The sequence below is a fragment of the Eptesicus fuscus genome, chromosome 4 (genome assembly GCF_027574615.1).
Source record: "Eptesicus fuscus isolate TK198812 chromosome 4, DD_ASM_mEF_20220401, whole genome shotgun sequence".
NCBI lineage: Eukaryota > Metazoa > Chordata > Mammalia > Chiroptera > Vespertilionidae > Eptesicus > Eptesicus fuscus.
Genome location: NC_072476.1, coordinates 47,439,682 through 47,467,373, shown reverse-complemented (window position 1 = coordinate 47,467,373; position 27,692 = coordinate 47,439,682). Strand labels below are relative to the sequence as shown.

Genomic DNA, 27,692 nt, shown 5'->3' with positions numbered 1-27,692 from the left:
AAATATTTTAAAATATCATTCTAAATGCATTACTGAATTGGTTGAAAAATTGCAGAAGTCCTCAAAGGCCACAAATAAAAGACAGCATAAATCCAAAGCAAGCTCTGACATTGCGCTGATACCTTCCTATCCCTGCTGACTTAGAGCATAGGCTGCATAGGGCCATGTAGGAGTTAGGAGATAAGACATGAGGCCTGAGCAAGGTAGAACTAATGACCTGTGTATAAAGTTATTTCCCCTGAAAGGTCACATCCTCACAGAAATGACAGCGGGTGAAGGGGGTAGCATCACCCTATAGAGAAAAACAGTAGAGATAATTAGCCTACGTACTTTTATGAAGAAGGATAAAACAGGGAGAAAAAGTTTTCCTTGAAAATTACAAACATAAGTCCTCCTTCATGTAGGACGAGGTACATCCTTTCCTATGTGGAGTAGATAGAATGGCTGACAGTGCTCCCAGGGCAGTGGTATCCCAAGTATCCAGGTATAATAAACATACACCTTTCTAGGGGAACAGACCCAAATGGTTACAACAATTTAATTTCCAAAGAACATACGCTCGCAACTTAAAAAAGAAAATCACAAACCTATGAGAAAAGAGATAACAAATGACAGTGAGTTGAAACAGAGTTAACTAGGTCAATTTTTGATCTACAGAATATCAAATGAGTATGTTTAATATATTTTATAAGAAATAAGAGAGTAGTTCAATTTCCAGTGGGGGCACATGCCTGGTATGCAGGCTCGATCCCCAGTGTGGGGCATGCAGGAGGCAGCTGATCAATGATTCTCCCTCATCATTGATGTTTCTATCTCTCTCTCCCTCTCCCTTCCTCTCTGAAATCAATAAAAAATATATATATTAAAAATCCTATAGAATAAAAGGCTAATATAAAAATTGTCCCCTCGGGTTGTTGTTTGACCGGGAGTTTGACCAGGAGACCAGGAGTTCGACCGCTCACTATGACGTGTGCTGACCACCAGGGGGCAGCGTAGAACATGGCAGGCATCGGCAACGCGGCGCTGCTGGCCCGAATGGGCCCTGACGAGAGCGGGACCATGACGAGATGGTGGAGCAGGTGAGCGGGTGGCACCAGGCCAAAGTGGGTGCGAGTGGGGGCCCTGATCGCCCCACAGATAGCAACCAGCAGCCAGCAGGCCCTGATCGGCCCTGGGCTGGGACAGGGAACTGGGGATGGGTGGCGGCAATCAACCTCCCGGGGCACCCGGGCGGGGGATGCGACCTCTTGCCAGCTACCTGGGGGCAGGGATGACGGGGATGGAGGTGCAGTGAGAATGCGGGGTGTCTGCCGAGCTCACTCTCACTCCCCCTGCTACCCTCCCCCGGGACACCATGGTTCACATGCCAGGGAAGCCCCCTCACTCAGATGCGGGGCGCCCACGAGGAGCCCGCCCCCCACCCACACGACCTTTTCTGGGTGAGCTGGGCCACAGCTGCCAGGACCACAGGGGCCAGTTGAGCTCCCCAAGGATTTGTGCAGGAGCTGGTCTGCGAGACTGGCTGGAAAAAGAGCGCGCTGCCCACCTGACTTCCATGTGGCACCACTGGGTGGCCCAGAGGCCCACGCTGCACACCATCCTGCAGCATCTGGCCGTGCTCACCGAATCTCCACATGGGGATTCAGGCACCATGACTCAGGCGGAGGAGGCGTGCAGGAGCCTGGGGGCCCAGGTGCTGCCCAGGGCCCAGAAGTCAGGTGGGACCTGCCCTCCCATGCCAGACGCTCACACTTTGATTGCTGTCCAGGCCTAGGGACCGCACCTGTGCACAAATTTCTGCACCAAGCCTCTAGCCCTATATAATAAAGAGGTAATATGCAAATTAACCCTCACACCCTCACAAGATGGCTGCCTATGACCAGGCTGGCAGGGGGGTTAGTGAGGGATGACCAAATGACTAAACAAGCAGGCTGCGTGGGGAGACCAGGCCTACAGAGGGGTTAGTGAGGGATAATCAAATGACTGAACAGCAGGCTGCGTGGGGAGACCAGTCCGGCGGGGGGGCCGTGAGGGGTGACCAAGACAGCAGGGGGGGCAGTTGGGGGCAACCAGGCCGGCAGAGGGGGTGCAGTTAGGGGTGACCAGGCAGGCAGGCAGGTGAGCAATTAGGAGCCAGCGGTCCAGGTGTGTGAGGGATGTCAGTGGTGATAGAGAATCATTGATCGGCTGCCTCCTGCACAATCAAACCTGTAACCTGGGCATGTGTCCTGGCCAGGAATCGAACCATGACCTCCTGGTTCATAGGTCGATGCTCAACCACTGACCCATGCTGGCTGGGCCAAAACTTCTAGTTTTGAAAGCCAGTGAAGTTTGCATCTACAAGACCTAGAAGGCTATAGGGAACTAAGAGACAGTTGTTAAAGGATTTGCACAGACTCACCATGGCTATCCCCAGGGCACAACACAGAACCAGCAAACTAAAACATGCCTAGTTTTTCTGTGCAAGATGCCTATTTGCATATCTTAATAGCTGTGACATGAGGGTTAGGCTTCTGATTCAACACACATAAGGGCTGACTACAACACTCTCCTGAGACTAGGGAGGTGGGTGGCTGGCATCTTCATGCTCCTTCTGCCTCACTTCAGCTCACTGGTATCTCCCAGAAAGGAGCTTGTGTACATGTCTGGGGCCCCAGTTTTTGAGGCTGTCGCCCAGGGGATGCCCCCTTATCACCTGGCTCTGTGGCCACTGAGGCTTACATTCACTGATTACATGACTATAACAAAGGAAAACAGAAGAAAGGATTGAACGTCGATGCAAAGACCGGGGCCAGTGGAATTCATCCAATCACAAAAGCAAAATGAAAAAAATAATGAAGGTAGCTTAGGGGACACCATCAAGTGGACCAATATTTGCATGATAGGGGTCCCAGAAGAAGAAAAAAGAATAGAACAGAAAACTTATTTGAAGATAACCACAGTCCCATCTTATCCATAAACATAAGTACAATAATTCCAAACAAAATGTTTTAAATGACAAGTTGGGTTTCTCTAGAAATGTAAGATTGGTTCAACATTAGAAAATGTATTAATGCAATCACCTCATTAACAAATTACAAGAAAAACCCTCATTTCATTAGAGGCAGAAAAGACATTTAATAAAAGTCAACATTCATCTATGATTTTAAAAAATTTCTTTTAAACTTAGCAAACCAGAAATATAAATAGAAGAAAACTTCCTTAACCCAATAAACAATAGGAAAGGCATAAAAATGTCAACACACATGTTGAAACTTTAAGAGCATTCCTTTAAAATCAAGACACAGATGTCTACTACTATCACTCAACGTTGTTCTAGAGGTCCTATCCTGTACATTCTCACAGAGAGACACACACACATATAGGTGTAAGAATTGGAAAGGAAGAAATAAAGCTTCTACAGATGATGCAATTGTTTAAGGTGAAAACCCCTTAAAATCTACAAATTATTTTAAATTATAAAAAGTAATCACATTATTTAATATCAGCTGGATATTAAATTGGATCCCTAGCACCCACCATAAACAAAAGACAACCCCACATGGATTAAGTACTTGAAATAAATATGCATTGCTTCTCTGCAAAATCTTACTTATGATCCTAATGAGACTATTGGAGTGAGACAAGGAGTTAGGAAGAAAACAGCTCACTTCTCACTCTCCACATCTTACAGAATGTATTAGTTTTCTCTCACTGTCATAACAAATTAACACAAACTGAGCTGTTTAAAACAACACAAGTTTAGCCCAGCCTTTGTGGTTTAGTAGTTGAGCATCGACCCATGAACCAAGAGGTCACTGGTTCCATTCCTAGTCAGGGCACATGCCCAGACTGTGGGCTTGATCCCCAGTAGGGGTGTGCAAGAGGCAGCCAATCAATGCTTCTCTCTCATCGATGTTCCTATCTCTCTATCCCTCTCTCTCTAAAATCAATAAAAACATATAAAAAGCAAACAAACAAAAAACCCACAAGTTTATTATCTTGGCTCTCTAGGTCAGAAGTCTGCCATGAGTCTCACTGGGCTAAAATCAAAGTTCTTTTCTGAAGACTCTAGGGGAGAATCTGCTTGGGTGCTCATTCAGGTTGTTGGCAGAATCCAGTTCCATGCATTTGTACAAATGAAATCCCTGTTTCCTTGCTGGCTGTCAGCTGAGGGCCATTCCCAGCTTGAAGAGGAGGCTGTTGGCATTCTTTGGTTTCAAATTCTTCCTTCATCTTCAATGCTAGCAAGTAAGGTTATGTCCCTCTTCTGCCACATCTCTAAGTCTTCTGCCTTCCCCTTCCATTTTTATCTCCTCATAACATGGTCCCTAATATTAATCACATCTGCAATGCACCTCTTACCATGTAATGGAACATGTTCACAGGTTCTGGGATTAGGGTGTGGACATCTTTGGGGAACCATTAAACTGAGGTTGTTCCATGTTTGCACTAATACTGTATGTAGCTTGGACATCCTTATATATTGCCTCGGCCCCAGCCCCAGCCCCAGCCCCAGCAAGCAAGGGTGGAAAAGAGACTAGGTAGAAAATATCCCATATATTTTTCTCATGTCTTTCTGCTTGCCTTTGCTTAGTTATTGAGTTTTCCTTATCAGGATGTGTGAGGCTGAAGCAGACAGGAAGATGAAGAAGAATTTAGAACTGGTTTCCTGACACCAACCCTAATCCAATAATTGGAACACATGCTTCCCCCTGTTCTTGAATCACCCAGAGTGTAGGGAGGATATATAAAGGGGAGAACAGAAAAGAGTAAGGTGGGAGCAAAGATGTCAAGCCATTAAAAAAAACCCAGCAGTGTATTCACTCCTTCCTTACGAACTCAATTCAAGAAGTTTCCATACCTGGGTGGTGGTAAACAAGAGGAAGAATCTAACTCATGAGAGTCATTTATTGGATGTCACTATGTACTACACAGAGGTAGATGATTCCACAGACCTTTCTTAACTCTTTAATCTAACCTATGTGGTACATGAGTATAGTTATTAGCCTGCAAATGAGGAACGTGGGCTCAGAGAGGTGCTCATTTACCAAAGGGAACAAGTGCCAGAGATGGATCTAATCCTAGGTCAGCTGATTGCTCCAGCTCAAGGATATGTCCCCTCCTTGTCTTCTCAAGCAAGAAGGCAACATTAAGGTTTGTTATAATCCCCACACTGTACCCTTAAAAATCTTTAAATAACACTCTTGGAGGTGTTATCCTCCTTCCCCAACCTCTCCCCCGCTCCCCCCCCCGCATATGTTAACGTGACTTCCTAATGAAGGTCTTAGAGTTATTTACCTTCTTGTGATCATTATACATTTTCTTCTTCTGTGTGCTCATGTTCACCACTGTCCCCAAGTTGATGTTATGTTTCAGGCTAGCCCTTGGGTGCTGACTACTAGACTATGGGATTGAATTTTCTTTCTTTCCTTTCTTTTTTCTTCCCAGCAGTAAGCTTCAAAGAAACAAAGAAAGGTGCTGGAATGTGATCTCTGGAAGCGTCTCTGCTGGGTCTTACAGGAGCAAGGACACCCAGTTATTACCATGCAACCTGTCCCACTGCAGTCTCTATCCCTTCACTGAGTTATGGTTATCAGCAAAAAGCTAGTAAATGACATTCGCTTTGTGTTTGTGGTAATAATTGATCAATTCTAAAATTTCAGCATAAAATCCTAACTCTGTACCACAGATACAATTTGCTTCTGCCTGTATCTTCTGCTGCATCTCAGGCCACTTGTACTCCTCTGGGTGCTCCAGCCACACTGGCCAAGGCCTGCTTCTGAGCCCTTAAAATGTGACCAATCGAAATGAGATGTGCCAGGCCCTAGCAGGTTTGGCTCAGTGGATAGAGCGTTGGCCTGTGGACTGAAGGGTCCCAGGTTTGATTCCGCACAATCCTGAGTTGCAGGTTCAATCCCCAGTAGGGGGCGTGCAGGAGACAGCGGATCAATGATTCTCATCATTGATGTTTCCATCTCTCTCTCCCTCTCCCTTCTCCTCTAAAATCAATAAAAATATATAATTTAAAAAAAAGAAATAAATGAGATGTGCTGGAAATATAAAATATACACCAGCCTTCTAAGACTTGGTAGGAATACATGAATGAAAAATATATCACGAATTTTATATTAATTACATGTTGAAATAATATTTAGCCTGTGTTGAGTAACTACTGAAATTAATGTTTCTTTTTACTTTTGTATGCAAAATTCCGACAATTTAAAACTACATTCGTGGTTCGTGGGACAGCTCACCTCGCCCTCCCTTGCGCGGGCGCCATTGTCGGGGCTCACACTATCCGGACAGGCAGCACCCACGTGTTACCTTGTCCAGTGTCCTTCTCGCCCCACTAGCATGTAAGACACAAACCGTGCCTGTCTCCTTCGCACCTGATGCCCAGGCATTTAGGACACGGCCTGGAGCACAGTAAGGACTTAGTAAACATACACTTTTTATGAATGACCTTACTCTTCCTCAGCTGGAGATGGGAGCTCTGTCTGTCCTCCCCAGAACACGAGGTCTCAAGTCCTTTGGGCTACGCGCGCAGCTCAGCGCTGACCCTGCGCGCCCGGCCCTGGGAGGAGAGGTGCGCCCACACTTAACACCTCCTTCTCCGCGGAAAGAACTGGGCGCGCAAAGCAAAAGGGGTGCAGAAGAGCCCCTTCCGCCTTGGAGACCCGCCCCCCTGCCAATCACTGCGCACTGCTCCCTCCAGCCACACGGCGGCGTCTCGCGAGCGCTCGGTGGCTGATGGTACAGCCCGTCCCCCCGCGCCCTGCGGACAGTGGATCCTCCCAGCGGTAGAAAAGCATTGTGGGAAGGCTGCGCGGCCTTTCTCGTCTCCGCGGTCGGGGTGGTGCTGGGCTGCGCGTGCGGCTCCTGCATGGCGGGGCTCGGTGTGTGCGGCCGCGTGGCCACTGTCGGCTGGGGCGGAATCCGGGCCCCCGAGCCCGCTGTCGCGCCCGCGGCGGCCCGGCCGAGTCCGGGCCCCGAATCCGTGGACGGCAGCGCCTGGGCCTGACTTCAGCCACGTTGCACGCGGAACCCCAGGAGGCCCCGAAGCGGACTTGGGTCTGCGTCCCCGCGCCGGGACATGGGGAGATCGGTTCGAGTGCATTTGAGTTTATCGATCACCGACTGTATGCCGGGAGTTTTTAATATAAGCGAGGAGTTTTGTGACAGGGAATGGCCTCGCGTAAGCTCACCCATGTCACGCGTGGAATCCGTCAACGTACCAAGTGCCAGTTAAGGTTTAGGCCCTGACCGCCGAGTCCCGGCGCAGACCCCGGCGGAAGTCGGAGGAGGATCGCCGACTTGGCAGGTGAGTTTTCATGTCACTGTAAAAAAAGACCAGTTGCGTTGAAGTTCTCAGAGTTTAAAACACTTTGTATTTCAGGGTTTTCAATGCCCTGTCGCATTTTTGAGTTGTAAGAGAAAATCCAGAGCTGGGATTAGTTCATTGTTCTCGTTCCGTCCCGAATGGACAGTTCTTCCCAGCGGGTTGATTTAGGGGCAGCAGCCTCGTGCCGTGGACCCAGCCGTCTCTCTGTGGCAACTTGGACGATGCCTTTGTGTTGCCCATTCACTTTTGGAAACTAGTGACTGTGGTGTCAAAAAAGGCGTAAACTACACACTTTGCAGCCCTTACCTGCCCTTGAATTTGATGTCTTGGGTGGAAGAGCTGTGTAAGTAACAGCTTATACTTTTACACTAATTCGTTTGCACGTGTTCTGCCAGCATTAAGTGTAGAGTTTCTCATAACCAGTTTTTTGGGGGTTTATTCTATTTTTTTTTTTACTAATTTTTGTTTAGGGGAAAGATGGGTGTTTGAAGCATAAACTGCTGCTACCTGAATTCTACCTGGGAGCACAAGTGACCCAAGGTAAGGTGATGTAGAAGTTCTGTTATCTGTTAAGATGCTTTGCTTGTGTGTGGTAATTATTTGGATTTTCTTAAGTTTTTCAAGGTTTGCTTGTTATAATATTCACCTATTAAAATAACTCACCAGTGGAATACTTTGCAAGGCAATATAAATACTTCCAATAAAAAGGTTAAAATATTTTTTAAATAAAAGCAGTTCTTTGTAATGGGAATCTTATCACCTTTTTATACTGGGGTGTCTTGTGGGTATTAGTATAAATTGGGTATTAATGGCTTATTAGTATTGGTACTTGCACATCTGTAATTAACAAGGTGAAGTTAATGGTAAATGGGATAGCCTGTTTCCAGTTCAGCTTTGAGATCTTAAGATGTTTTTGTGTAGTAGAATTTACGTATTTTTATTTGTTTCAGAGAGAGAGAAAATAAATGATGAGAGAAAATCATGGATTGGCTGCCTCCTGCACACCCCACTCTGGGTATTTTCCCTGATCGGGAATCGAACCATGACCTGGTCATAGGTTGAGGCTCAACCACTGAGCCACACCAGCTGGGCAATAGTAGTATAATTTTAGGAAAAAACAACTTGTCAAATGTCAGGTGTGTTTTATGTTGACATTTAAATCTGACTCCAGAAACTCAGTGTAGAACCAGGCATTGAGAGTTTAATAAAAATCTGATGCATGCAAATACTTGTAAAATTTAGTGCTTTCCTTTTTTTTCTTTTAGGATGCCCTTGGTGAAGAATTTGAAAACTTGATCTTCACAGGAGTTGTCCAGATCACTTAAAATTTTCAAGAGTCTGAGGAAGACCAGAACTGTCTCTGGACAGTTCATAAATATCATTTAACGCAATGGGTCTGTGAATAAATATTTAAATATGCTTCTTGGAGGTTTGTGTACTATGACTGCCAGAAAATAGCCTTCTTTTACAGAAAAATCAGAGGGTTTCTCCTCCCCCAGCAACTTAAAAACTGTTACATTAAGCTTAATATTCGGTGCTATATAGGGAAGGCTTATGAAATAAAGGCTTATGTTGAGCCTGAGGAAAAGTGTGCTTTCTTCCAGTGTCTCATGAACAAAACTAGACTAGTTGGTTTGTTGGGTGTGGGTGTGCTTTTATGTTGTCACTGCATTAAATTTTTACTAGATTGTAAACGTCAAGTTGGCATAGCTTCTGCCTTCACTTTGCAGGAAAATACAAATGTGTTCATGAATTCAGAAAAATTATTGAAAGCGCTGTACTGGGAGCTGGGAATATGATGAGCAATAGTCCCTCCCTTTAGAAGATTCCAAACGAATAAAGGAAATGTCACCAGAAATGTAGAACTTACTTTGTGAGACAAATCCCATGTAAAGTAGAATTGGACCAAGTCAGGGAAGCCTGAGAAAGGAGTTGGGACTAACGGTGGGTGGCAGTTTTGCAAGGCATGTGCAGAGGCCTTGAGCTAGAAAAGTTATGACCATAAGTACATATTTGTGAGGGTTGTAGCCCCTTTCCCTCTTTAGTTCCCTGATTTACACAAGGTGTGCATAATGAGGCATCTTAGATGTCCATTATGAGAGCTCGGACTGTTACAAATGGAGGTTGAATAGGTAAGCTGCCAGAACCTAATTTGCAAAAATAGAGGTGGGCCAATTGGAGGCTGCTTCAGTAGTCTAGATGAGATGACCACCTTGGGTCAATGTGGCAAAAATAGTAAAGGGATAATTAGGCTACAGAGAGCAAAGGTGACAGGACTTGGTAATTATAGGAGGTGTCCATATGATTGCTAGGTGTGTAGACAAGCAGAGTAATGAAGGCCCTAAATCTAACTAGGAAGCAGCATTTTAAACCAGTTGGTCTTTGGAAGAACACTGGCCTGTTTGAGCTCCAGAAATAAACAGTCACGGGCATAAAAACTACCTGGGGAAGGGGTAAGGTAAAATGGCTTGTATTAGTGTTTTTATTTTCATGTAAAGTACATTGCTGGGGGCGGGGTCTGAAATAGTCTGGGGAGAGTCAGCCAGGCAGAATGGAGGGACCATTTGAGGTTGAGGGTGATCATGAATAGACCCACATATATTTTTTTTTTAACCTGAAAACAAGACAAGGACACTGGAAATTAAAAGCAATGCTTTCAAACAAAACTTTGTATTTGTAAATAACCAGTGGAACTTAATGCCACAGAATACAGCATTACAAAGAACATTTATATGAGTGAAAAGATATACAGTGAAAGTGATGTGGCCTCAGTTATGTATCTGCACAGGTGGAGGTCCACCTCGAGGGGGAGAGCTCTTCATCCCACTTGTACTATTGCACAGCTGGCCAGCTTCGGTCCAGGAGTCCAGAAACATCTGGTTTGGGTTGAGGATATGGCATGAGTTTTTACAAGACGACTATCCTTCCAGTTACCACACAAAAAAAAGGCTCTTCAGCACAAATACACTGTAGTTAAACCTTTTAAAAGGAGCAACAGACTCAAATTATTTTCTTCTGAAGAAACAATGTGGAGGTCCAAGATACTTGAATAATTACAATTCACAGTTTCAAAGTAAAGGCAGCACACACACCCTTCCCACCCCTCTGAATACCCCACCCCAAGCCTTTCACTGGGATCAAGTCTCTATCTTGAGGCGCGAAGCTTGGATAGTTTTTATTGTTTTTGCTATATGTTTTCCAGCCAGATTGCTTGTAGATGTCTGAGATTTTTCTTCAATCAGGCTATCTTTAGACCCATTTCTCCTCTGGAAGAAAAACAGTAAGACTCAGAAGAAAATACAGTCAAGTTAATTACTTAACTCATACATCAGAAATGTTTTCTTACATTTAACCTTTTGCACTCGGATGTCGAGTGTGACTTGACACGGTTAGCATTGGTAGCAGCTCTTTTATACTCTTTGAATGTATCAATAATTTGAAATATAAAAAAATCCAAATAAGTTTGGATGAAAAGAAATTCCAGTTTTTTATTCTACTGCCGTGCTTTGTAAAATCTGGGGTATTTAAAAAATTAAATCCAGAGTAGAATAAAGGAATCCGAGAAAAAAAGCAAGCGAGTGCAAAGGGTTAAAACCTCTTCCACTCCCAAACAAGTGTTGATCCTAACAGTGCTTTCCAATAAACTTCCTCCATGCAAATCTCCATCTCAAAATCTGTTTCTAGGGAACCAAAACTAATTTAGCACAGGTTTCTTCTGTTCTTAAAAACATTGGCAAAAATGAATCTGAACAAACAAAGGGCAATGCATAATGAATACAGCTTGAGTCATGGTTCTTAGGCTGTCTGTGAACCCGGAGAAAATATATACAAAACAGTGTATGTGCTTAAATGCATTTTTATGGGAGAGAGACGGTAGTTACATTGTCTTTTCAAAGAGATTCACAGTCCAAGAGACTGAAAACCACAGCACTGCAATCGGCTGTCACTGATCCATTATAAACAACTTTGTTTTTATAGTGGTTGTTTAACCAGATATAAATCCACACAATGATCTTATACAGCCTGCATTTTTTTCTATCTTACTAAAAAATACACCATGAAAGGTGGTATCAAACACCTTGCTGAAATGTTTGCTACAGTGCTCCCTTGATATATCTAATTCAGCTGAGTGTTACTAGTAAATTGATTTTGTTAAGGCAGCTAGATTCTGTACTATGTCCTTGAATTCCCCTTTAACCACATTTTTAAAACATTTCCAGAATAAAAGTAATTCTCTGATGGAGAAGACAGAAATAAAATAGGACTTGAATAATTCTCATCTGCCATTAGTTAATAATAGAACATCTGCCCCCTGCGAGTTGGCTACTTTCTCCTTGTTTCTCTGGCTTAAAAAATATCTAAAAGTGAAGGCATTGTTTTTTTATTCTGGCTCCAAACTTAACAATCCTTGTTATCCTTGGCTTAGCCCCAAGCCTCAGATCATTTTAGACCTTGCACTATCTCTAGCTCTTGATCCTGACAAAACTCTTCCCAGGTTGGGCCTTGTCTTGATCATCCACTCCCTCCTCCTGCCTCCTTCCATGGTTTGTACATGTTCTTTTAAAACATAGAATCTCAGAGTGAAGCTAAAGATTCATTTTCCCACCTTCCAAAAGAAATTTCAGGAAAGGTGCTTCTCAAAATTGCCACCAGTAAAATACCTTAAAACTTTATTGTTACCAACCTGATGAACTGTGGAGCCACCAGAACCCTGTGCATCTGAAGAGCGGGTCACGGGAAGTGGAGGTACAAGGTCCGTTTTTGAACTGCAGGAGGGAGTTTTAGAATTAGATTCTGACAATCACAATTCTAGTTGAAAAAGGGCTACACCAGTGGTCGGCAAACTCATTAGTCAACAGAGCCAAATATCAACAGTACAACGACTGAAATTTCTTTTGAGAGCCAAATTTTTTAAACTTAAACTTCTTCTAATGCCCCTTCTTCGAAATAGACTCGCCCGGGCCGTGGTATTTTGTGGAAGAGCCACACTCAAGGGGCCAAAGAGCCGCATGTGGCTCAAGAGCCGCAGTTTGCCAACCATGGGGCTACACCATAGAACACATGTTTTATGTATCTTTGTATTCCATCAGAGTGCTTCACGTAGAGAGGTGTTGAATAAATGTTTCTAAATTAAGTTGGATAGGTTAAGTAATTTGCCCAAAATCAAAGCAAATAAATAGAAGAACCAATAATAAAACGTAAGTCTCATTCCCATGTGCTGTTCTGACATGTTGTATAAATGGCTTTTTGATTTGTTTCTAAAGAAACATTTATTAGCCATTTGTACTTTTTTAAATAAACCTATGGTATTATTGACAGCCATTATCTACATTTTATAAACAAAACAAAAATTAAGCAAAACCTGGCCTCTACCTCTCTCCATTGGGCTAGCCTATCTCCCAATTTATTAATGTTTATCAAAGTTTTGAGCCTTAATTCACAGTTTATTGGTTAACATTCCTACCCAGCAATACAAAGTACATGAATTTCTATGATTATAGTACTTTTACAAATGGATGTATAATGATTTTATTAACATAGTCATTTAAAATAAAGCACCTATTGTGTTAAGCAAGATAATGGTCACTTTTTTCACAAGAAAAAAATAACACAAAGAATTAAACTACTGTAATATGCTATTTGCTGTAGTAAAAGAAAAGACAAAATGCCATCAGATCAAAAACAAAACACTTCTTATGCCAACTTCTCTCAAATATGGCTTCATCATTCACAACAGAATAGCTTATGCTTTTCTTTCTAAGTGGCATGAATCAGTACGGTCTAGATCTGCGCTGTCCAATAGGGTAGGCACTAGCCAGCCACACGTAGCTACGTACATTAATGAAAATTAATAATTATTCAATGCTTAGCTTCTCGGCCACATGAGCCACATTTCAAACAGTGGACAGCCACAGATATAAAACATTTCTAGCATCAAAAGAAGCTCTATTGGGCTGTGCTGATGTACTCGGGCTTGCCTGCTTACTTCACTTCCGACAGGACGGATCGCTCTCCATCTGAACACTGGGACCGGCGGTGCTGGCGGTAACTTCGCGGCGAATGAGAATGTCTGATGCGGATCGGGTCACCTTGAGTCCTGAGCAAGCAATCCAAAACACGTGGAAACAAACACACAAGTCAGAACAGGATAATTCCTTAATAATGACTGTGAGAGATTAAAAAAAAAAAAAAAAAACCCTTCTGGGTTGGAAAATCCTAAGTGGCTTAAATTTCACAAGTTAACAGTAGAAAACTGCTCCCTCAACTATACATGAAAATGAAACTCTTTATAGTGTTTGTATGTAGGTGTGTATGTGTATATTATTTTTAACCACTAAATTCTAATGAAATTATTCCCTACAGTTGAATTCTCTCCAGTAGTGCGGAAGAAAAAAATCTGCAATGCAGACAAAATGGCATTCCTACCAGAAAAAGTTGGCCATTGTCTAGCTACTTAACTAGTCAGTTGTTAAAAATTCAAACTTTGGCCCAAAGATGATGGGGTTGAGGGATGGGGGTGGGAGGGTGTGTACCAACCTGCAATTTGACTGGAGTGGGAAGGATGCATGCGTTACAGAAGGGAAATAAAGCAGTGAAGTAGGCTATTTTCTCTGAGCCATGATAGCAGGGCAGAGAACTGAGTAAATTGGTCATCTGCTGCGGCATCCTACACCCGTGCAGATTAGGGAACCCCTGTGCTTTCATGAGGCACATTCAACCTGCTAGTTCTGTGACAGGGATTGGACTGGGCTTAAATGACAGGGCTTTGTGGTCCACATCGTTCTCTTGGTGCTAAATAATGAATAAAAAGAAACTTTGTTACCAATCAACGAATACCCCAATAAATGAATTTATATTTTAAAACTAACATCAGTCATCAAAAGTCCCTTTGTACCTACCACACACAAATAGTCAGTTAATAGGGGATAACAGTGATTGTACAGAAGGGGAATGATTAGCTTTATTACACCCTTTCTTCCTCTTTCCCTATGGTTCTTCTTAATTTTAGTTAAAATGTAAAGACAAATTTAAGCACTGCACGGAGAGTAAGAATGGATTACTCACTTCGAAGTACTAATGAAACTTGTGTGAGAAGACGTTCAAAGACATACTCACTCGACTTTAGTGTATGGAATCTCTTTTAATTGTTCTTCTGACAACCCAGATGGATCCACAAGTTCCTTCCTAGACGGCAGAGAGCAAGAAAATTAAAGTTGTGATGCTGGTATAAATACGAACACCTTTCACAACTGTCCCAAAACACAGTATTAGCAAACCTAATGGAAATATAAGGCAGGACCAAAGATTTAAAAACTACAATGTACTCAAGGAAAAATGGGAGGCAAACCTTTTCTATAGCTCTTCTACTATCTTCCAATTTATCTATATCCAATGTAGCTGGCTCTCCGGCCACTCTTAATTTCCCTACAAAATCCTGCCTCTCTCCCCTGTAGCAGGAGTCTTTTTTTTCCTTCCGAATCTGTTTTCCTTGGTATGTATTTGGTCTGTCTGAGACCCAGTTCCAGGCCAGGCTAAGGGGCCTCAGGAGAAGAGATGTCAGGGCTGCCGGTGCAGTAAGGCACCACCACTGTGAATTTCATGTTCCACATAATGATGGTAATGAAGTCTGTCTGACAGGCTTCAGCCCTAGGCTGTCTCTTCGTGTTGGCAGTTTTCCTTGTCGCTGCCTTAAAACTACATGGGTTTTAATACAAGGAGGGGGGAAAAACAGTACTCACTGAATATGCTTCCATAACTCTTCTTTTGCTTGGATATCAGGGCTTCTCCTATAAATGAGAAAACACCGCTCATCTCTGCAAACGTGCCTCATCTAACAATCCCATAGCTAACTTTAGCAGAGCTACAACATTCATATTTTTCAGACTGGGAAGTTTTATTTGCCAGCTGAGACCAAAAGGAAAGACTGGGCAGGGAGAGCTAATGAAAGACACCAGAATAATGTATCTGCCAGCACCGCTGAAGAAAAATCACACTGAAATCAGCCATAACCAGGGCTTCATTTGATGACAGAGCTTGGAACTGCAAGGGCGAATGCACACACCCTCTGGTGGTGATGTTACAATGAAGAAGAATGTGAGGCTTCTATTTCTGTTCCTGTTCCCTCTAGCTATTTCTTTCCTTCTTTCTTTTTTAATCCTCACTGAGGATTGATTCCAGAGAAAGAGGGAGAGAGGGAGGCAGGCAGGCAGGCAGGCAGGGAGGGAGGGAAACGTCAATGTGAGAGAAAAACATCCATTGGTCGCCTCCCACATGTGCCCCGCCTGGGAAGTGAATCAGCCACCCAGGTTCATGCCCTGACAGGGAATCCAACCCAACACCCTTCGGTGCACAGAATGACATGCCAACCAACTGAACCACACTGGCCAGGGCCCCTCTAGCTATATCTAAGTGAATGCAAAAGAAGAACGCCTGACTGTCAATATGAACGAATCCCAAGATGATCTGCGATAACCCAGTAAAAACAGCAACCACAAGAGGAAAGGAAACGGTGGGACTGCCCGGACTGGCAGACTGTGTGCCACTGACGCACCTCTCGTGTTCTATCAGATGACGTGTTTGTGGACCACAGCATGGGTCCATAAATGCTGTCGCCCTCCACGGGCCATTCCCCATCCCTATGCATAGACCCACAAATCTTCTGAAAGAATGACTTGAGCAGAAAGTAGTCACGCCACTACCTTTAACTTCCCAGAATGCAAAATTCAAAGTCAGCATTCAGTGTTCACACTCCCAGAACAGCAAGGAATACTACAAATCTATTATCCCTGCAACTGCTCCCCCGGAATGTCTCGTTCCTAGTTGAGAAAATGATAAGCTTTCATCAGTCCTTTCAAGAGAACTGAGATGTAATAATGGGCCCAAAGAAAGGACCCAAACCCTAACAATTAAAAGGCCTGGAGTTAAGCAAAGCCACTGATACACGCTGCCCTGTGGAATTTTATATTCATAATCTGTATCAGCAATTTGGAGCTCAATATCACTTTCAACATATAATATTATCATAGCTTTCATTTTTCTCAGTTAATAAGGGCACCACAAGGCATTCTGGTAGGGCTTTCTGAGCCCCCAGAATACAATAAGCTATTTTCTAGCAATTGAATTGACTAAGCCATTTTTACCTTTGTAGAAAAAAATAATAATTATCTGTCTGTAAAGACCTTTCCGTCAACTCAAAAGGAGTCAAAACATGGAAGATTAGGGGGGAGGGGATGAAGCCCTGGTCTCTGACATTACAACATGATATTGTTAATAGATTTTGTTATAAGAATAAGATTATATGCTTAAAAATATCTAAAGAAATGCTTCATTGGCAGGATTTCCTGTATGGAATCCACCTTTCCTACATGTGGCTGGCCCGATTCACTAGACAATATATTAACCCACAAAGGATGCTGCAGGGAGGGGCAAATGTTAAAAAGCACTAACAGTGGGTATTTCTGAGTGCTGGAATTGCAGGAATTTTATTTTCTTGTTTATATTCATCTTCTCTGATTTTGTTTTTTAGTCAAGAGAATTTCTTACCTTAATTATCAGAAAAGAAAGAAGAATATAAGGTATTTTCATGTTTAAAAAAAAAAAAAACTACTATTGCTGCAATTCCACGGGAAATGCCTTTCATTCCCATCTCCGAAGAATGAGCAGAAATGTTACTAGTATCTTAACCTGAATGAGAATTCAGTCTTTCTAACCATAAACAATTGGTCATAAACAATTCAGGAATTTAGTCTATATGTTTAAGTTCTATAGTACAATAATAGTCATATATTTAACTAAACTGAGTTCTGAAATGCCTAGCAGTTTCAAGGCAGGGAAAAGTTCCAAAGCTAAAAAACAACAACAAAAAAAAAAACCCTCTAATTTCCTCCAATTTCTAGACCACCTGTGATTTAACAAATGTAAACATATGCTAATGAGGAATGCATTATTTTTATGCTTACATCTGCACACATTAATCAACAATTTAGGCTGAATTCATGATCAGCAGCTCAACAGCTTTTTGTGCATTTAGAAAGTTGGGAAATTTTAAGTCATTTTTCTTAATTAAAAGGCCCTTGATTATACAGATGTTTTACTTGAACTCTGAAAATACAGTAAGTTCCTGAGGAAATAGAACCCTGAGGATATAGCATATATAAAAAATGTACATGCAGTCTCACATTAAATTTTCTTCTAAAGCATCATTCATCCACATATCAGAGCAATAGCCTAATTTAAGTTAATATTCACTTTTTCAGAGAAATTAGTTGAGTGAGACATCATTCAGAAACATTTTCCTTCTTCTAAAGCCTAAAATAATAATGCTTCATAATTCTACAAAAGACTTAAACCATTGCCTATATAGCCTTCTTCTACATTCCCCAGATACTGAATTATATTATCTTGAAAATATTATAATATATAATAATATATATTTTGTGTACTATAGTGCACTAAAAATAATAAATATGGCAGCATTTGACTTTTTATTTTTGTGATCTTACTACTCTCAAAAAGGAAGCTTAGAGTAGCAAATACTAAGAAAACTATAAGTTCACAAAACATCATTATTTAAAGAATTTAAAGCACTTAATAAATATCTCAGTAATTCCTCATCATATCCCTGAATGGCCAGCGTAGGTATGAGCAGGGGATGTCTTAATCTTCCCCTCCTTTCCTCTCCCTGCTCAGAATGAAAGAACGATTGGGAAAGCCACGGAGCCAAGCACCCAGCTACGGAAGAGTGCTCAGGAGCCACTCCCAGGGCCTTCGCGCTAAGTCTTCATCTAAGGCACCAGGCTTCTGTTTTGTGTTTAACTGGGACCATCACTTCACCCTGACAACCTCATCTTCCACATTATCCATTTTTCAATGAAAAACAGTAAGGCATTATTGCCACCAGAGGGAGCCTGAGGCTTCTCGCACGCACTAGTTGAACCTAGGAGAACTACTGTTTTAGCTTGAATGCCTCTTCCAAATATCCCAATAAGAGAGGTTCACCCATGTTGAAAAGTGGTTTCATCCAAGTTTTCTAATGATAAGTAAACATGAATGTCACATCAATGCAGCTGAAAAATGTACTAGATGGAACTATGCTTCTCAATGTTTTACTAGATAAGATCCAACCATATTCCAGTGTAAATAGTTTTAGGAGAGAAAGGTTTTGTATTTTATATAGCTGTAGGTCTCTGGTATTTAATAATGAATACAATCTCCTTGCTTTTCATTGGGGACTAAAAGAAACAATGAATAAGTCATGTATGAGTGATGTATCATAACATTCTAAACTCTCAGTGAATTCTTCCATATAGGCAATTTATAGACACTGCAGTAGGAATATAAGGAGAAAATAGTCCTCTCCTTACCCATGGAGGATATATCTCATGATCCTCAATGGATACCTAAAACTGTGGATAGTATGGAACCCTATAGATAATGTTTTTCCTGCACATATATATGTATGATAGTTTAATTTATAAATCAGGCACAGTAAGATATTAACAATCTACACCAATAAAAGATAAATATGCAAATTGATCATCACCTCACGACACCCACAAGCCAATCAGGAGTGAGTATGCAAATTAGCCCGACAAAGATGGAGGTGGCCCCATCCCCCAGCCAGTCCGGGCCTCTGGGCAGCATGCATGCAGGCGCGGAGCGGCCAGGTGGGGCAGGATGCCTGCTATGAGGGGGAGGGCGGGAGGCAGAGGGAGCTACAGGAGTGGCGCTCTAGCTGGAGCGAAGACGGAAGGCGGCGGCCAGAGCGAAGGCCTAGGTCGCGGGTGCCGGAGGAAAACTGGTGCCAGCAGCCAGGGGAAGGAAGGCGTATTGCATGAATCTTGGTGCAACGGGCCTCTAGCAACTAATAAAAACAGAACAATTATAAAAATATATTATAATAAAAGTTATGTGAATGTGGCCTCTCCTCCCTCTCTCAAAAAATGTATTCTCCTCACCTTTTCACTTAAAGGAAGCACTTTAGGACTCTCTCTTTGGCATATCTGAATTGCCAGCATCACAACTCTGTGCTTTGGAGCCATTATTAAGTAAAAAAAGACTTAACTTGAACACAAGCACTGTGACACCATGACAGTAGAACTGATACCAAGACTCTAAGTGACTAACAGGAGGGGAGTGTACACAGCGTGGAGATTCACATCCCTGGTAGGACAGAGTGGGACTGGCGGAGATTTCATCACGCTGCTCAGAACAGCATACAATTTAAAAGCTATGAATTGTTTATTTCTGGAATTATTTTTGGACCGCAGTTGACCAAAACCATGGGTAGGGGGCCTACTGTATGAGAGTAATTCAGAGAGTAGTTTACTGTATATCTAAATGCCAAATATAAATATATCTGAAAAACAATTTTATTTTCTTCAAACACTGCTCTACCCATGTTTTCCCTTTTTAAAAATATCTTTTTTTTTTATTGATTTCAGAGAGGAAAGGAGAGGGAGAGAAAGATAGAAACAGCAATGATGAGAAAGAATCATTGATCAGCTGCCTCCTGCATGCCCCATACTGGGGATCAAGCTCACAACCCAGGCATGTGTCCTGACCTGAAATTGAACTGTGACCTCCTGGTTCATAGGTCAATGCTCAATCACTGAGCCACACCAGCCGGGCTGCTTCCACTTTTTAAAAAAGCTGTAGTGGTTCCTAAATTCTCATAGAACAAAATTTTAACTTTTATGTGACCTGGCCCCACCCTACTCTCCTCACTTTTCACTTCCCTCCTCCGCTCAAGGGGAAAAAATCAAATACCTTCTATGTTTCTAGAAATTAACCAAGACCTGGAGAACTTACTAATTACAGTAACTGCTCTGTGAGTATGTATGATGTCACCGGTACTTGACATATGTGATCTGACTAAATGTTCAGCAAAATCCCTTTCTATACTTGTGTTATATAGACGATACTGGAAGTTTGTGGAGGTTCGGTAATAAGCTAACATTGGGAGGCAGAGATGTAGACAGAGGTCTGACAGCAGCAGCCAGCAGACATTTTCTTAATTGTCAACAAACCTCAGGTTTTTAATTGTTGTTGTTGTTGTTTTTTAATGTATTTTATTGATTTTTTACAGAAACATCATGAGAGAGAAACATCGATCAGCTGCATCCTGCACATTCCCCATTGGGGATGTGCCCGCAACAAGGTACATGCCCTGACCGGAATCGAACCTGGGATTCTTGAGTCCGCAGGCCGACGCTCTATCACTGAGCCAAACCGGTTAGGGCAAAATAAAAGATACAGCCCAGTTTGCCCTAAAAGAAACACATCATCTTGTAGAGTTATAACACTTTGATCTAGTTGCCTACTTGAAATTTCTATTTAATTGTTGGTTTCTTAAACCTAATGAAACAAAAATCTTGACACTCTCTCCCCAGAATGGCCTGTCTCACTCCATTCCCAGTAAAACAGCATGGCTACCCACTTCATCTATCAGCCCCAAAGCTAAAGTTCATCCACGATGCTTCTCACATTGTGACTCTGTCAGCTCTACTTCCAAAATGCATATTCACCCACTTCATTTCCACCTCCTGAGCTAACATCACCTCTCATATGTAGACCACTGCAAAAGTTTTCTCATTACTCTTCCCGCTTCCTTTCTTTTCCAACCTGCGTTTAACCAAGCAGCCAGAGCAGCATGAATGAATTACTCTTCAAATAGATTATTTTCCCAGCACTTAAATATATACATATTTTTAAATGCACTTTGGCCATATCAGCTATATACTATATACTATATAATCAATCAAGTTCAGTTACAAAGTCATCCCAACATTTGCTAAATCTTTTTATTATTTGCTTTAAAACTAAATTCCAGAATGGTACACATCCAACTCTTAAAGGAGTTCTTCTTGTAATTTACATTGTCTGAGAAAATCCCCTCTCTGATCTGATATTTTTATTATGTAGATAAGATTAAAAGGAAAGCTTAAATAAGATTTTAAATTTAAGGTACCATTAGATTCTTTTCTGATTTCAGTTGATCTGATAGAAGTAATACCCAATTTAAAGATAAGAAAGAGTTTTCCTGAACTTCAGGTCCCAAAGGAGTAAATTATCAAATGAGCCCTCCCATCCTCAAAAACTATAAAATAAAACAAAATGTACAAGGCAATTGTTTTTCAGACATTGGGCAACAGACAGTATAAGCCTGTTTCTATATACTAACAGATAATTGGTAAATAACAATTTTAAATGTACAATTCAATACCATTAAAACTATTAGATATTTAGAATTAAATTTAACAAAATAAGTGCAATAACTGTATTAAAAACTATGAAACACTGCTAAGAGAAGTTAAAGACAAATAAATGGATGGGTAAAACATTAATTTTCTCAAAACTGATCTATAGATTCAACATAATCCTAATCTACACTCTATTGTCTTTTTCTGGGAGAAAACATATAAGTTGATTCAAAATTTACATAGAATTGCAAAGGATCTAAAATAGCTAAAAGGACCTTGAAAACAGGGACAAAGTTGGAGAATTTACACTACTTGATTCTAGTCTTATTGTAAAGCTACAGTAACCAAAACATGTGGTGGCTTAGGGATAGACAAATAGATCAATGAAACAAAATTGGCCCATATATAAACAGTCAAATTGATTTTCAACTAATGCCCTAAGGCATTTCAGTGAATGATACTGAAATAACCTGATAAACACATTGGGAAAACTTCTAAATATCTACCTCTACCTCATACATACAGAAAACTTAATTCTAGATGAATCATATATCTAGATATAAGAACAAAATATGTAAAGCTGCTAGGAAAAGATATGAAAATCTTGCAGTATAGGCAAATATTCCTTAAGATGCAGAAAGTCTTAACTAGAAATTTAAAAAATGATATAGTGATCTTCATCAAAATTTAAAATTTATGCTCATCATAAAAAAGGGATAAAATAAGGTGATGGTACATATTGTTAGTTGCAAAATAGGCATGGGGATATAAGGTAAAGCATAGGAATACATTTAACAATATTGTAATGACTATGGTACCAGGTGGGCACTTGAATTATCTGAGCAAACTTTGTAACTTATATGAATAACTATCTGCTGTGCTGGACATCTGAAACTAAAGCAAAACTGTGTTGAATGGGAAAATAAGTGGATAAATAAGTAACTAGCTGAGACCTGAAAAAAAAAAATGAGTACAGTAAAAAACAACAACAAAAAGGTTAAGAACATGAAAAAGCAAACCACAGCCAGGAGAAAGTATTCAGAATAATACATATATCCACAATATATAAAGAACCCTAAAAATAAATAATTAAAAAAATCGAACACCATAATTAAAAACGGGCAAAAATTTATGGCCCTATCCGGGTTTGCTCAGTGGTTAGAGAGTCAGCCTGTGGACTTGAAGGGTCCAGGTTCTATTCCAGTCAAGGGCACATGCCCGGGTTGCAGGCTCGATCCCCAGTAAGGGGCGTGCAGGAGGCAGCCAATCAATCATTCTCTTGCATTGATGTTTTTATCTCTCTCTCCCTCTCCCTTTCTCTCTGAAATCAATAAAAATATATTTTAAAAATTATGAATAACCAACAAGCACAGGAAAATGTGGTTGACATCATTAGGCATCAGAAAAATGCTAATTAAAACCGCAATGTGATCCCACTTCAAACCTACTAGACAAGCTACAATTAACAAGACAGAGCAAAACCAACTATTGGCAAATAGGTCAGAACTGGAACTCTCATACATTGCTAATGGGGGCATAAAATGATACAAACTTTCTGGAAATCATTTTGGTAGTTTCTTATAAAATTAAATATGCAAATATACTCTAACCCAGAAATTCCACTCCCAGGTATTTACCCAAGGTAAAATAAAACACACTCCACAGATACACTTGTAAGGAATGTCTATAGCAACTTTTAACACATTGTCCATAACAGTTTTTAACACAATAGCAAAAACTGGCAACAATCCAAATGTCTATCAAGAGGAGAATGGCTAAACAAATCGTGGTATATTCATATAATGGACTAGTACTTAAAATTTTTAAATAAGCACTGATAGATACAACATGTAAAAACACTGAGTGAAAAAAGGCAGATTTTAAAAGAGCATATATTGTATAACTACATTTATATGAAGTTCAATAAGAGAGAAACACTAGTCTATGGTGATAGAAATCAAAACAGTGGTCGCCTATGGAGCATGGGGACTGACTAGAAGGAACACGAGGGAACTTTTTAATTCTATATTTTGATTGGTAAGATGGATACACTATGTAAATATTTGTTAAAATTCATTGAATTGTACACTTAAATTTCATTGTATGTAAATTTCACCTCAAATTACCCTCAGTTAAAAAAAAAAAAAAGTGTATTCCTTACGCTGTAAAATAAACCTCAGGTCACTCCATTAAAATTATTAAATTACCAGGCCCATCTGCAAATATTTGCCCAGTAATACTACTGGATTAAAGTAACTATAATACTCAACAACAATGAATTGTTCTGCTTATCAATTGTATTTATAAATAGATTGTTCATTTATTTAGTATTGCCTTTAGTAATGGATTTTGACTTCTTAAAAATCTATCTATAGAATTTTTCCTAATTTTATTTTCCTTTTCCCTTTTTTTTATTACATGAGATTTACTATTTATATTTAATTGAATTGAGTCCTTTAGAAATGATTAGAAAACTAAACGTTGTTTTAAGATTTAATATAAAGTCACCAAACCTTGTGTATTATAAGTCCCTCATAGAAAATCCTGCATGGACAGGTTAAAAGCATGGTTACAAAAGATTTACCCAGGACTATGCTGAGTCTTGCTCTTGGGTTTCTGTGCTTTTTTGTTAGACTATATTCAGTGATACACACACACACACACTTTATTGATATTTTTTACAGAGAGGTAGGGAGAGGGATAGAGAGTTAGAAACATCGATGAGCCCTGAATGGTTTGGCTCAGTGGATAGAGCGTCGGCCTGCGGACTGAAGGGTCCTAGGTTTGATTCTGGTCAAGGGCATGTACCTAGGTTGTGGGCACATCCCCAGTAGGGAGTGTGCAGGAGGCAGCTGATCGATGTTTCTCTCTCATTGATGTTTCTAGCTCTCTATCCCTCTTCCTTCCTCTCTGTAAAAAGTTAATAAAATATATATTTTTTTAAAAAGAAACATCAATGAGAGAGAAACATCGATCAGCTGCCTCCTGCACACCCCCTACTGAGGATGTCCCTACAACCAAGGTACATGCCCTTGACTGGAATCGAACCTGGGACCCTTTACTAGTAGTCTGCAGGACCGGTTAGTTCGCGGGCCGACGCTCTATCCACTGAGCCAAACAGGTTAGGGCTTCAGTGAGGTCTTGATTTATCCACATCTAAACCTCTCTTTTTTAATGGAGTTGCAAAGAGATAGTATCCAGGACAAAGGAAGCTTTTTATTAACGTCTGCTTTAAATTGAACATTTTAATTAGTTTTCAGAACAAAAACATTATGGCATAATGAATAAATCTATAGGAGTGTACAGCAGGTCCTCGAATAACATCCTTTCCTTATAATGTTGATGAGGTGCTGTAGGAACTTAACTCTTTACATCAGCCTGTGATAAAGCTGATTTTTGCTGAAAGTCACATTAATGATATTAAGTGAAGACCTACTATAACACTGCTTTGTGTTCTTGCAAATTTCCTATTACAGAAGAAACAGACATCACTCCTTCTGAAGTACTACAGATAAAATATATATATATATTCTGGGTAAAAAGCAAGCATCTAAGACTGAGGAGCATCCCTTGGAGTCATGCAGGGTTCTGGGGTGTACCCTGCGGAGTCCTCCCCAGCCTCTGTTAACCTGAGCTGGAATCCTTCTGCCTGGCTCCCTCAGAGCTCCCACCTACCTACACAGTCTGTCTCCAAATCCACTCCCCAGCAGCCCTCTACCGCCCTGCGATTCTAATCCCTCCTTCCTCTAGTAAGCAACACCACACACCAAATCCTAGGGTCACAAAGGGATTTCAAAAGGTGTGCTTTGGGAAGTGGAGGGGTGCTGGAGAGTCTACATCTGGCCAATATGCACATTAATAACAAATATATAAACTTCACCAGCTCAAAAGAAAACTAATTTGGGGGTCTGGCAGTCTCATCGTAATGGGGTAATTGTGCTCACACATGGCATTGCCTAGCAACAGAAGGAGCAGGCAAATTCCAACATTGGGGTGTAATGAATCACTCCCTGACTACTGCTCACAAATGGTAATTTGATGGGAAGATATTCACATCTCGTTCAACCTGGAACAAGACTTGAGAGAATTCTGCAGACTCCAATTGAGAGAAGCAGCAGGTATTTCACCAACAGACAGGCTCCAGAACAAAGGAGACTGTTCCTGTTTATTCAGTTGAAGATATGCTTTTGTTTAAAAACAAAACACAACTTTGATGGCCTTGTTTTTTTATGATACTTTGGGTTGGCTTTGCTCCAACTTCTACAGCTTCAGATATCATTAATGAATGTCACAAATATGAGGAGGTCAATATGAAAAATAAACAATGGGATAATCAAGGTTGAACTAAATCACTTCAGAAGGCTTGAAAGAGACAGCCCACTTTGCCCTAGAAGCCACATGCTCCTTCAAGCTCAGCGTTTTTTAATCAAGGTATAGAAAGAGTCCACGTACGAGCGAGATCTGTGTCTGGATCGCCTGTTGTTGGGGTCCGCCTGATTTTTTTCCTTTTGTCTCCTTAATACAGCTTCCCACTGAGGCGCTGAATCAACCATATCGTTCTCCTGCCGTATTCTGAAAAGGAAGACCATTCATCTAAAGTTAATGTCCACACATGTGGTGCTTTGTGTTTTGGTTCATCCAAAACCGACTTGTGATATTTAGAAATGATCAAATTACTTAAAAGTGATTAAGAAAAATGAAGTTATTTAAGAAGAAGCAATTTCATTATCATTAACTCGAAGTTAAGAATGTATTGAATGGATTAACACCTAAGTATATATGTATTTATGTATAAATATTATAATATATAATTGGTATGTACTTGTATATATGTATATACTTATGAATATATTATAATATTTATACATAAATATGTAAGCATGTATTAGTTATTTTCAGACTTCTACCTTTGGCTTAAAATTTTCTTAGAAAACAATATGTCAAACAAAAACATATTTAAGATTTTTAAAAATTTACTTTGCAACTAATTCAATATTATATTAGTTTCAGGTGTACAGCAGAGTGGTTAGACATTTATATAACTTATGAAGTGATCCCGCCATAAGTCTAGTACCCATCTGACATATAACATATTCAAGTTTTGACTAAAGAGTGGCGTCTGCTATAGAGACAATCTTAAAACATGAAAGAAAATCGTTCTTTAAAACGTGCTAACCAGAGCAGCAATAAATATTTTTATGTTAAAATGCTCTTTAAAAAAATCATACTAAATTATCAAAGTTTTCATGGTCAATAGTTTCCAGATATAATTCCCATTGTTTAAGACAGAAAACCAGAAGTGCAACAAAGTTAAATGTGGTGGCATCATGCATTAGCTGCTGGGCAGGCACAGAGCATTCAGGCTATGGCTGCTCACAGGCCCAAGAGGGGCGAACACTCAAGGTGGCCAGGGGCCAAGCAGGATATGTAAATGAGGGACCAGAAAATCCAGAGCAAATCCGAAGCAGGCGGGAACTGGGGAGCATAGGCACCCGCCATGTGAGATCACAGGACAATACCCGATTTTTTATTTTTAAAAAGATAATCCACAAATCTGAATGTTTAAAGTGAATTCTTCCAATTTTAAGTAATGGCAAGCAATTCTGTATGTTAAGGTACCACATGGACCTAACAAAACCCATCCATGGATCACACTGAAGAAGCTCTGGATGTTCACTATATCGTCTTTTTAGCAACAAGGTGAGGTGTTGTAGGAGTGAAGTTAAGTGAGTGCATAATTAAAGCAAGTGCTTAATTAATGTGCAAATACTGCCTGGGATGCACTGCAACGCTGTGAAGCCATGAGTATTCCTTGCAAAAATTAAACACCTGTTATTTGAATATTTAACTTTTAATTTATGTAAATCCTCAGGAAACTGTTCCGGTGCATTCATTTCACACACTGACACTCCCAGGGTTTGGGAGAGAAGCACCAAATTGCAAGGAAATCATCCCAGTACTGGGACTGGATGAGCATAAACGCTTCAAAACCAAAATGAACTGAACAGGTAAGTTTGGAGTCATTTCTCTCGCTAAACCAGGCGTCCTCAAACTACGGCCCGCGGGCCACATGCGGGTGTTTTTGCCGTTTTGTTTTTTTACTTCAAAATAAGATATGTGCAGTGTGCATAGGAATTTGTTCATAGTTAAACTATAGTCCGGCCCTC

At 40.8% G+C, this 27,692-nt stretch overlaps 1 protein-coding gene, 1 long non-coding RNA gene and 1 other non-coding gene across 5 annotated transcripts in view; 2 read left to right on the top strand and 1 right to left on the bottom strand.

The window, feature by feature from the left end:
- The first annotated feature begins 6,804 nt into the window (after positions 1-6,804).
- Positions 6,805-8,743, top strand: LOC114232590 (uncharacterized). Its single transcript, XR_008555831.1, has 3 exons — positions 6,805-7,303; positions 7,795-7,864; positions 8,590-8,743. It is a non-coding gene; the product is annotated as an uncharacterized LOC114232590 (long non-coding RNA).
- LOC114232629 (small nucleolar RNA SNORA13) lies at positions 7,547-7,680 on the top strand. The gene has a single exon (XR_003618708.2). It is a non-coding gene; the product is annotated as a small nucleolar RNA SNORA13 (small nucleolar RNA).
- A 1,232-nt stretch (positions 8,744-9,975) lies between the features above and the next one.
- EPB41L4A (erythrocyte membrane protein band 4.1 like 4A) overlaps positions 9,976-27,692 on the bottom strand; it is a 218,207-nt gene continuing 200,490 nt past the window's right edge. Inside the window, exons 18-23 of one of the 3 annotated variants that reach the window (XM_008144480.3) lie at positions 25,978-26,097; positions 15,064-15,111; positions 14,441-14,509; positions 13,311-13,421; positions 12,009-12,090; positions 9,976-10,590 (exon numbers count right to left, since the gene is read on the bottom strand). In XM_008144480.3, coding sequence (XP_008142702.1) covers positions 10,462-10,590; positions 12,009-12,090; positions 13,311-13,421; positions 14,441-14,509; positions 15,064-15,111; positions 25,978-26,097 — 559 coding nt within the window. In that variant the 3' untranslated portion in view covers positions 9,976-10,461. Of the gene's footprint in view, positions 10,591-12,008; positions 12,091-13,310; positions 13,422-13,861; positions 14,117-14,440; positions 14,510-15,063; positions 15,112-25,977; positions 26,098-27,692 lie in introns of those variants that run through there. The other 2 variants (XM_028149759.2, XR_008555830.1) reach the window with 2 other exon arrangements.